General features: G+C 42.2%; 1 protein-coding gene across 23 annotated transcripts in view; it reads right to left on the reverse strand.

Moving 5' to 3' along the window:
• Positions 1 to 266: 266 nt before the first annotated feature.
• Positions 267 to 11741, reverse strand: part of LOC122781453 (regulating synaptic membrane exocytosis protein 1-like) — a 79726-nt gene continuing 68251 nt past the window's right edge. For 8 of the 23 annotated variants that reach the window (XM_044045121.1, XM_044045120.1, XM_044045118.1 and 5 more), the window contains 10 exons: positions 9096 to 9205; positions 8036 to 8154; positions 7768 to 7928; positions 7035 to 7249; positions 5452 to 5484; positions 3993 to 4152; positions 3795 to 3907; positions 3584 to 3685; positions 3361 to 3500; positions 267 to 2739 (listed from right to left, as the gene is read on the reverse strand). In XM_044045121.1, the coding sequence (XP_043901056.1) occupies positions 2521 to 2739; positions 3361 to 3500; positions 3584 to 3685; positions 3795 to 3907; positions 3993 to 4152; positions 5452 to 5484; positions 7035 to 7249; positions 7768 to 7928; positions 8036 to 8154; positions 9096 to 9205 (1372 nt within the window). In that variant the 3' untranslated portion in view covers positions 267 to 2520. Of the gene's footprint in view, positions 2740 to 3360; positions 3501 to 3583; positions 3686 to 3794; positions 3908 to 3992; positions 4153 to 5451; positions 5485 to 7034; positions 7273 to 7767; positions 7929 to 8035; positions 8155 to 9095; positions 9206 to 11453; positions 11520 to 11741 lie in introns of those variants that run through there. The other 15 variants (XM_044045110.1, XM_044045117.1, XM_044045113.1 and 12 more) reach the window with 5 other exon arrangements.

The raw sequence follows: 11741 nt of genomic DNA on the forward strand, positions 1-11741 counted from the left end.
TTTCCCCATTGGTCCGCTCCTGCTAGGGGGTGGGGATGGCTTGGCTTTTCTCGGTTTGTATTCATATTCAGTACGAGCAAACTGTACAAGAACATGCAACATACAAGCTGGCCTAAAAGTATGTGGAACTAACACACATATTCTAGTCTTTTTTCTGTTTTCTGTTTTTTTTTCTGGTAATTTGTTCTGTTTTGAATTTTTGTCTCATCTTCGAGTTTTACAAAACAAAACAAAAACGAAACAAACAAAGAAAGGAAAAAAGAGAGAGTAAAAACGGAAATAGAAAACGAACCAAAGAATTAAGAGAGAGAGAGAGAACAAACAGAACGAAAAGAAACGTGCATGCAGCTTGGGGGGCTGGGGGGTCGGGCGATTTCCCGAGTCATGCTGCTCCCTCCTACAGGGGGAGATAGAGGGTTTACGGGTGGGGGAGGGGGGGTCGTGGAGGGGCGGGGGAGGCGAGGGGACTGGGTGGAGATTGTTCGGGTGATTGTAGCGAGACCTTTGTTAACGGCCTTTGACACCGTCGCTCGGAAAACAATGAAACGTACACAAAAACAGAGGGAGTCTGCACTGTATGGTACCAGTCTGAACTTTCACGCGAAAACAACAAAAAAGACAAAGAAATAAAACGAGTCAAGATTTTTCAATAAGCAACTAGTTAAAGGGGATATATGTAAGAAATGTATCATAGCAACATGAGAGACACAGACTCGTGTTTATGTTTTGGTCGCGGTTTGTGGCCGCCGAGAGTATTGTCGGGATCAGACTATGCAAATTTACGCCGATTTTCAAGTAGGAGTAGGAGGAGAAACAGTCCATAGTGTCCTCTTCGTGACACCCAGGAATGGGTCCAACGCATCTATAGCCATGATTGATAACTCCTTGCCGATTTTCAAGCAATTTGGTCTTGACCAAATTTATAAACGACGGGAGTGATGAACAGACGTGTAACGTAACATAATTGGAGAATAGAGATTTGGTGTCTGGCAGACTCTGCAACGTCTGGCATGTTCAAATTGTATGAATGAATGAATATAGTTTTCTAACTCTAATTCTTTCTATTTTCCTGACTCCTGTGCTCCTGGACCAATAGGGTAACAGTGCTTCACATGGTGAAGAGAAGTTATCTTCCAAGTTCTCTCTAAGGGACAAATAGTCCATACCGTCCTCTTTGTGACACCCAGGAATGGGTCAACAATCCTTTTTTTCGCTGGTTGGTTGAGGGTCAAATTTGTAGTGTTGCCACGGCCGCTCTGATTGATAATCTGACACAATGACCATTGTGAAAGACAAAAAAATCGTGTAGTCTGATCTCGACATACGTCAAACACAATGAGCTGCATTTCAGAGGCTTTGGGTCAGAAATTTCCGAACGTTACCAAACCTAGAAACCCTCAGTACCTCACTCAAAAAGGTCTTGACCAGGGGCCAAAAAAAAGAGTCAGCAGTGGAGATTCCCAAGATATCCAAGGTTAGCTAACATCTCGTATATGTTGTTGGTGGATATTTAAATTATGTAGCATTTTCACAGCTCGTTATTGTTGTCTCCTTGTGTCATGTGATAATGGGACAGTTGGGTATGTGCACACACACACAGTGCAATGCTAGGTGTTCGTTCAGCTCTGTGTATTCGCGCTGTGACAACTACGTTCTAACATATTGTACTCGGGATTGTGGAAACCATTTCAAATGTCGCCGCCGTACATATTTCACATATATCCCCTTTACTTTGGCCTGTGTCTTCTTTAACTTTCCGTTTCTCCGCATAAAGGAGTCGACCGTTTCTTGTGCTTGCTTTCGTATCTATCTCACAACAAGGCTAAGAATGTGCACGTGCATGTGCAGGCTGCCCTTCACGTTTGAAGGGGCCACCAAACTGTGCCAGACCTCTACCCCTCGTGCTCGTCTACAACACTTGTTACTACGGTAACAGTACAGCAGCACAACGCTGTATCCGTTTTGCTACTAACTAACAACCCACACATTGTTTAGACTCCTCGTCCCTGTGACCTCGCAGTACGCTCTACTCTGATTGGCCGGGGCGCTACCGTGGCTGGAGGAGGAGGACTCTACTTGGATTGAGCGTTCTGATAGGGGCTGCGCAAAAAGGTTAGACGAAAAGAATGAAAGAAAGAAATAGAAAGGAAACAGTAGAGAGAATGTTGGACAGAAATCTCTACCACTGTGGGTTCAGAGGAGAAAACAAAGCAAAGAAAAGCTCTTGAAACAAAAAGGTGTAAGGAGGAGGAAGAGGGAAGGTGTGAGACATGATTGTCAGACTCCAGCTAAGCTTTGATTGGCTAGTTCTGTCTCTCCTTCTCTCTTTCTCTCTCTCTCATTCCCTGTCTCTCCGTCTGGCTTTTCACTGGTTCACCGAGGGCTTCTCGTGTTTATTCTCGTGGTTTGGGATCTCGCCCTCGGCTCAGCTGCGGTCCAGTAGCATGTGGTCCATTGTTTTGTAATTTTAAGGGGTGTTGTGTGGGGGGCTGGGGGGTTTTGCGAATCGCTATCCGGTCACTAGGACCGAACGCCTGGCGGCGGTCCTGAGCTGTCCAATGACGTCTGAGATGCCAGTCGTGTAAGTGGAGCTAATGTAGGGTCCACCAATGACGATGGCGGAAACAGTTTGTACCAGCCGATCACCGTGCTTGAGAGGTCCAGTTCCTCCAACAGGATCTGTGCTACACCCATGAAACATTTGTGGTCCAATCGTCCGTAGTCGCCCCATACTATCACCTGGAAGTAGAAAGATAATCATTTTTAGACACATGACACCCCGGATTGTTCTTACAAGTGAGTAAACCTACAGATTCACCTCAATACAATACAAAGGGTATGTCCTGTCCAAACAACGTCAAAAGCTGCATTTCCATCATGGTGCGGTTTGGGTGGGTCAGGCCACGTCAGTGAGATATGTAGCGTGATGTACCGGTGCAATGACAACAAATGAGGACATTGAACACGGCACAACAGACTACAATGGAGGGCATCCAGCAGCTCTTTTTTCCAAGCTTGATTTGTAGTCGATTTTGTTTTTCTCAACTCGTCAAGCTTTGTTTGAGTAATATGTAATGACTGCGGCCATTGAAGAAACACCAACCAAGGGAGCAGGTTTAGCTCCACCAAGACCATACCATGCCATTTTACTCTGGTACCCCAAGGTGCCAAAAAGTGAACAGTTGGGGCTAGGGGTTAGGGTTACCCAAAAAGTACCAGATCTGGTCATTTTGGTACTTGTCCTGTACCAGGACTGGCATTGTCTAGGAAAAGCTTTGTTTCCCTGTGGACAAGGTCTAAGTAGTATTGCAATTACTCTTGTCCACACATCCACAAAAAAACCCAAAAGCAGAACATTACCTGAAGCACTTTGCCCTGCGGACTCTCCTCGAAGAGCAAGTGCTGCTGGTAGAGAGGCTCCAGAGTCTTTCGTGCAATCTTGGTTTTCTTTTTGGCTTTACATGTTCCATTATCCAGAAGATACACCTTCACGTAGGGAGCTGGGAATGGAGGGGTTTGGTTAATATAAAAATTAATATTCAAAGAGATGGCGAAAGAAGATAATCAGGAGAATGGGTGTTACCTGGGAGGGATTTGGAGCCTGGTTTGGGGGTAAGGCCTCGTGCCCTGATCACCTCCACCTCCAGCTGGCCTTTCTTATCCATCAGACCAATCTGGACATCACCTGTACATGCAGGGGATGGAAATCATTAAAACATTGCCACACATGAAATAATTAGAAGATGCTTTCTATTTATTCAGGGGAAATTTAGAGTAGATGAGTCCTCACTCACCCATGGCAGGTGTTGCCAGCGTTTGCCGGCCCACCAGCTGACCAGGGCCTAAACCATCCAGGAAGTCACTGAACTGACTGTCAGCACCCAACCGCATCCCTGAGAAGATCAGACTGACACACAAACACGTGTTTTATCATCAGAACATTCCCTGTGATGGCAAAAAGTACATAATGTGTGGATTGGTGGTTCACATACTTCCCCTCAGAGCTGTAGCTGTTCATGCTGCCGTCAGTGGACTCTCTGCTGGCCTGCCGGTTCATGGCCGAGCCTCCTCGAGGATACTCCACCGCCATTCCCGTCTCCACACTCCTCTGGATGCTGCTGCTGCCTTTGCCTTTCTTACCTGTTGACGCCTCTGTGGCAAACACAGAGAAGAGGGGTTTGAGCCTCTGCTCTCTGTGTGTGACACATCCAATCCAAGGCTGCTACCAGTTATCAGGCATCTCATGTCATACCTACCCAACACTCCAACTGGATTCTACATTTGTATAAAGGACAATTCAATACTTCACATTACCCATGCACATTTCAGATCCCATAGTGACTTCACCAATTTCTTGAACAATTTAAAGGTAAAATACATTACTTTAGAGAACATATACATGAACATGATGCCAGGTCAAAGTTTTGGAAACTTTCTTGGTTATTTTACAGGTGGTGAGGTCACTGGAGGAAGAGCTGGATGCAGAGAGTCAGAGTCTACTCATCATACCTTAAAGGTGAAGCAAGGGTGTAAAGGTGAGAGTGAAGGAACCATTAACAGTGAGGAGAAAGCCTGCTGGTTTTGTCATAAACACAACACGTCCATGTTCAGATTTTGCCGTGACCAAAATTAAACTTGCAGTTGGGATTGTAAAAATACACATATTTTAAAACAAGCAGGCTTCTTCTGGAGTTGGGCCAGCCTTTAAAACATGATGGTGGAGGGAGAGGGTGGAGTGAGGAAGCGTGCCAGAGACAGAATTCAGGAAGGGCTGAAGGTGCTGGGGACTTTTTTTGTCTGTCTCACAAAGCTACACTTACTCGCTGAGGTTTCCTAACTGTCTACGCTTGTGTTTCTTAAAAACCAATGTGTAGGATTTAGTGAAGTTGCATATTACAGCCAATAAATACACAAGTAGGTAAGATGATAAATCCCTTGTGTTGAAAGCTCATAAAAGCTTGTGGTTCATAAATTCTGACATTTTTGCTAATGCTTTTTTACTATTTTTGTCCTCTATCTATTGCATTGCGTTAGCATGCTAGCTAGTGTGATGCCACCAGGTGTCATGTACAAAACTTCACATTTGAAAAAAGGTCCCATTTGAAGGCACCATTCGAAAGTAAGGTGGCCTTCAGATGGCCAGTGTTTGAATTGTCCTTTCTGGGCTACTGTACAAACATGGAGGACAAATGTTCTTAATTTCAAAAGATAATGAAATAAACTAAAAAATATTTTTAGACAATAAATTCAAACTTAAATCCTTCACACTGGTATTTTAACACTTATCAACATTTATGTTAATAAGTCTAAATAAAAAAGAAGAAACAGAAAAATAAATAACTAAAAAAAAGTTTTCTTGATAACTCATTTACTACATTTTGTCCTATGTTAGTGTCTATCTGCTCAGTCTTCAATGTGTCTGTCTGTCTGTCTGTCTAACTATTGCTTTACCTTTCTGTCTGTCCACCGCCTTAACCGCCGCTTCTGAAATAACACACACAACAACAACAAATACCATAAACAACAACAACATCGGAAAAAAAACCCTACACAAAGTTTTAATCAGTGAAGCGGAGATGAAACAGCAACAAAAACTGACTGTGGGTTATTACATCTTGTTTGACTTAAGTAGCTACGACAAACCAGACACTGTTTTGCTAAAATTTGACAACTGTCATGTTCCATTGTCAATGTCATTTTATTGTGAAATTCATTATTTTGAAGTCTTTTTCGTCCCTTGTCTGCGTGCACTTTACTCCCCTCTGTGATTACCCGACCTGTTTCACCTGTGTCTTGTTCGTCGTCTCCCTGATTCCTCAGTGTATTTAACACCTCCCCCTTCGTCTGGTTGTGAGTTTGTTTTCGTCCGTCACTCACTCGAGTTACATGTGTTTTTTGAGCTCGCTCCTCCGTTTTTTGAGCAGTTCTGTGGGATTATTTGCACGTATGTGCTTCTGTGACTCTGCTAATCTCTGCTTACCTGTTCCAGTCAGTGTCCTGTTTGACGTTGAGCTTGCGCCTGCGCTCTTTGCCGCATGTTTGAGGATCTTCGTGCCTGTTCACCTGTTTTTGTGTGCTTAAAAATAAACTATTTTACTTACTGTCCTGCATTTGGGTCCGATAACACCTATGCTGTAGCGCCTGGGTACATTAGCTGTTCACAGTCTCTAGCTACAATAGCCGCTAATGTCAAACACCAATGCCTTAGCTTCTAACTACAATAGCTGCTGATGTCCATAGTTAGTGGCTAACATCAAACACCAATGCCTTAGCTTCTAGCTTCAGTAGCTGCAAATGTCTTACACTGATGTCCACAGTTAGCAGCTAATGTCAAACAATGATAACTTAGCTTCTGGCTACGGGAGCTGTTATCAACAAATACTGGTGCCACAGCATCTGGCGAGAGTAGTTGCTAACGGTAGCTGCTAATACATGAAAAATGTATGAGTTTAAGGCTCTTCTTTGTGCCATAAAACACATTTGGGGCTCAAATACACTGAGTGAATGGTCAAAATCAGTGCTGCTATTTTTGTGGATATTAAGACCAGGTCTGAATAAGACCTTAGAAGTGACCTCTTGTAGAACACTACCACTGTTAGTACGACTGAGCTATTGCTGCCCCAGCGATAGTCAAATTCCTCTACAAACAAGAATGCCATTAGACTGATTTGAAAATTCTGCAACCACCAATAAATTCTATAGAGAAAAGTTTTCCTGTAAATCTTGCTGCATCAGCCTTCTTGATATTTTTTTTAATTGCATTTATTTAATGTCGTCCTTCATCAACCAAGGGCAAAGAAGTAGATTAGATCCTGTAAAAGGCGTCCAGTCTCTTTGACACCAGTGTTATTTATTGACAGTAATTACACTAATGTCCTAAAATCTTTCTGAGATTATATTTCCACTTAATGTCTATAAAGTGAAAATGAAAAACCAATAATTTCTGGGAAAAAATGTTATTTTGTCAGATAAACTGCTGTTGTGATGACAGTCAGTTGTGTTGGGGGTTGTTGGGGGGGGGTCAGATCCCTCACCTGTCTGGCTCAGTTGCGAGGTACTTCGGCTGCGTCTGGATGGGAGGATGGCGACGACTCGCTGGCTGAGGCTCGAGCGCCGCTTCTTGATCCCGCTCCCCAGGCTTCCCAGCGCGGTGTCTGACTGGCTGCCGTCGGTGTGCTCCATGCCGTAGATCTCACCACTCACGCTGGTGCTTTTCATCATGTGGTGGCCCGTTGCGCGCATGGCCCGACTGAGATTTACCAAACCAGTCATATAATGTCATTCAATGCTGACCTTATTTCATAGGGTTGTAATAACACCTTAATGGTCCAATATACAATACCTGAGCGCAACTAATTGTTGGAGTTGAAGAATCCAGTTACATTAATAAAATATTTGATGATGCTCTCAAATATTTAGATCACACAAAGTGTTGTCATTGCTAAAAACATACTCAAATTTAGAAATCAATGACTGTTTTTGGAGCCTTTTTCACTGTTTTTAAGGCTCCATTGTGAAAATGCCACACCAATATTAACTTTAAAAAGCCTTTTTCAGCTAAAAAATGATCTTAGTTTGGAAGTAAATTTAGAGTCGGCTTCAGTGAGATACTTTGCCTTCTTTACAATTAATGTGTTTACTGTTGCATTCAAGTGGAACCAAAATGATTACCAAAGATATTATGAGGCTCATGAGGCAAAATCTCGTATATTGGACCTTTTTTAATTGAGACGTAAACATGGAGAGTGTATGATTGTGTGTGTGTACCTGAAGCGTCCCCGGGGTCTCTCTGACTGGATGGACATGTAGCTGGTGCTACTGATGCGAGAGGCACTGCTGGTTCGAGAGATGGCTGACACGTCGCTGACATCACTGTCTGAGGACTTATGGGAAACGTTTTCACTGCTCCTCCTCTGATCTTTGTAGAGCTGCGGGAAAACACACGTACTTACCGATTATGTCTGGAACTGTCTGCTGAGTTTGTTTTAAATAGAAATACAAAAAAATAATTATAACGAAAAAGTTGATGATCCACCTCGCGTTTGTTCTTGAGGGCTCTGTCCAGGTCCTGTTGGCTGGACGTGGAGGCAGCCGACACCCGGTTGGAATGCACCCTCATCTGGAGCTGACGGACACGCTCCTCTGCTACCAGGGCTACACACAAACACACAATGTACTCATAATTAAACTGTAAATTAACCTTTATTTAAACATTTCTAATATGTAAAATGGTGAAAGAAAGCTGCATTCCCATTGGTTTCTGGCATGGACACTGGTTAGTCGGGAAAAAAGGTTCCTTGTTGGTCAGTTTCAATGTCTGGACAAATAGTGCTTCTACACAATATTTATCGTAACTACCATTTTCCGAATCCAAACTGTCCCTTTACTCAAAAATGAACGGCCCTTCAATAAAGTGGATTCCATTGAAGAGCCTAGCCTCTAGTGGTGGGTTAAGAACCAAACACTTCCTGTGTAGTTGATGTGATCTAATCCCTCACACAACCAACGTATCCTCAGATGGTTACGGCTTAAAATATTCATTTGTCTCAATTAGGAAGTCCAGTGACTTCTACTCATACGATTCTCCTCGTCATCGTGCTTCTCCCAGAACAAGCACACATTTAAACTATTTTAACTTCCTTCTTCTGGCCTTTTTATAGACCAGTGCTTTCTAAAAACTGGGGTAGGTGACATATCTTTGTTGTTGTCGATCAACAATTCCACAACAACTTTTCAGGATGACGTACATCAAGTGATATAAGTAAATACACTTCGTTTCCAGCTTTGTGGGAATCTATCCTATGACCAATTATCAGACACTTCAGAGACAGAGTTCGCCTCCTATTGGCTGCTCTACTAAGTACTATGCATACTTGGAAATTACGCTTTTTCCAGCAATGGTAGCAAATGCCTATGCTGCAAAGCAACCTATAAAAAGACCTAACAGTTGGAAAATAGATCTAATAGATGGAGAGATTGCATATCAGACCAGAGGACCTCCATCCAAAAACCTTAGCTTACTCCAGCTTTCAGTCAAATATTTATGGCATTTTTAACTTGATAATCAAACAGAACTTGGTTGCACACACACGTACCTTGTTCTACAGTGCTGCTCTTGGGGGGAAGCTGCGGGAGCTGCCTCACTCTGCGAGCTGAGGAGGACGTCACTGAGGAGGAAAGAGACGCACCACCTTGGAGGTGGCCCCTAAAACACCGTGACGAGACAGTGAGGCAGATAGAGAGGAGGAAGGACACGACCAGTGGGGAGGAGAAATGGTGAGAGAAGAGAGAAAGAAAGGAGGGATGAATATAGACAAGGATGACAGGAATGGGAATAAAGAAAAAAGGGGAGAGAAAACAACATTCAAGTTAAACGTGGGTCTAGCACCTGTAACTGGCAGGTCAGGGGTCATCCTGTACACATTAAAACCTCAAAATGTAAAGTTAAACCTAAAAAAGGAAAACCAACCGGAAGTGGCTGACAGAAAAAACATGGAAGAACAGTGAAGAATCAGTGGCAACAAAGTGAAGCTTGTTCAGGATTTTTTTTGTTGTTGCTGCAAATCAAAGATTTTCAAGAGTGAAAGAACACAGAGGAAAGTGAAAGCCGCAAAGCATTAATCCAGTCATTCTGCACATACTCATTCTTTCTCATCCATTCTCACAAAACACCTAAGTGATCCATGACACCTTTGTTTTCTAATGCATTTCACAGTGAATTCAAAGTGTTACATATTTTAGATCCAATTAGAGCATGTTATAGTGCATCCAGTTGTACTTGGAAGCTGTATTTATCCATTTATGAGTAGGATGTTTCAAGCAAAACGCTCAGGAAGTTGTTAATTCCAAGTCATCAACTGTTTCTAACGCCTCATACCCCAAAGTCACATTTCAAAATGGCTGCTATGACTAAAAACAGTGTAACTAAAGTTGTTGTTTTTTAATCAATTAAAGTCACTTTAAAATCATACACTTGTTTCTGTGTTACTAGTATCTATGGACATTGTGTTGTGTTCATTTGATAGGATTAGCTCGCTAGTGAGCAGAACTAGCCATAAAGCATGTGAAACTCTGGGTAAACTTGTGCAAACTTAACCTGGATGGGACGTCTTTATTAGCTCTGCCACGAAACTTAAAGGAGCTGTAATTTTAGAAATTTACTTGATTAAGTTATACAATTATATTATTATGTTTAACTTGTGGAAAAGGGAATGTGTAACTCCTCGTATTTAAGTCTTTTGGTTCATTCAGTATTGGATTTTCAAACTATCTACCTGCATATGATAGGATGAAAATTCTATGAATAATGTTCTAATTGATAATTATTTTACGCTGATGTTTAACAAATTGACCCTGTTTAACATTTCATATTCAAGTTTCACACACACACCGAAGTTACACTGATCCAAAAAGACTTACAGTAAATACACAAACACAGAGAAGCAGCAGCTGAGGCTCAGTTGTGGCAAAGACAAAGTCACAGAGACACAAACAAATAAACACAATCATGTAGGAGTGACACTTTGTCTGTGGCCTGGAGATGAGGGAGGGCACACACTCTGGGGGAATCTCCTTACCAGTGGGCCGAAGTGGGGCCTTTTTCCCTCGGGAGCCCCTTAATATTGAGGTGGGCTGCATTCTGCTACTTAGACGCAAACGAGCGATACAAACCCAGAGCAGATGCATGAGCAGCAGCAGCGGCAGCAGCAGCATGCAAGGAACGAGAACGGGAAGAAAAAATAGGAAGAAGGAAAAAAAATGGAAACGGAAGAGCGAGGAAAAGTAACGGAAAAACAAAGAGAAAAATAAATAATCCAAAATGGGTTCAATGAAAGATGAGCAGAAGAGCTTGCTGTTTGGAGGAAGGATCGAGCTATTTAAATTTGAATTTAGTCATCATTAAGAGTCTGGAATTGCTGCACAAAGAGCTTTAAATATGAACATTTTTCATTTTGTTTCATTCAAATTAGAGGTTGACAGATTTTTCTATGACAAAAAATTGATTTTTACAACTCAGATTGCAGCTAATGGGCTTTTGTTTTTAACCCATATTCAGTCTATTTTCTTTTTTACCTCCATCTGATTAAATAAAACGTTTTAATGATAACAAATAATACTTCAGTGACCAGTTGCATTTAATGTCTATTATATACAGTGTTTTCAATTAAAATAATCATGTATGAGCTAAATATTAACAGGTCATCATAAAAGCAATGCTCTTTGTTAAAAAATGGCAAATAATGGCCCGATTAATCCATCTACCTGTAGTTTAAATATCGAACCAGCCACGAAATTTCATTATTCTTCCACACACCCAATTTTCCAGTTGATGCCAAAAGATCTCATCTTTATCCCATAAAATGCATTTAGTCATGTGGGAACATCATTTTTTTAGGGAGACGAGGTCGTAGAGTGACCTTTGACATGTGTTCAACCAGCGGTCGACGCCTTACCTGCCACTGTCAGAGAGCTTCTTGCCAAGAGTCTGACATTCAGGTGTTTCCAAGGTCCCAGGCTGTCTGGAGAATGGTGTATGAGCAAAAGGAGCAATACAAGAACCAAAAAAGAAAAGAAAAAATGGAACAAATTGATAGATGGATGGATGGATGGATGGAAGAGACCATGATGGACGATAAATCATCGAGAACAGAAGAAGAAGAATCTGATTCTGTCAGTGGTGCTGGCATTGGCCTTATAAGTTTATGATGTGGAAAACAGGAAATGGGAGCCGTGCTGTGATG

Source organism: Solea senegalensis, linkage group LG15 (assembly GCF_019176455.1).
Source record: "Solea senegalensis isolate Sse05_10M linkage group LG15, IFAPA_SoseM_1, whole genome shotgun sequence".
In the NCBI taxonomy this organism is placed as follows: Eukaryota; Metazoa; Chordata; class Actinopteri; order Pleuronectiformes; family Soleidae; genus Solea; species Solea senegalensis.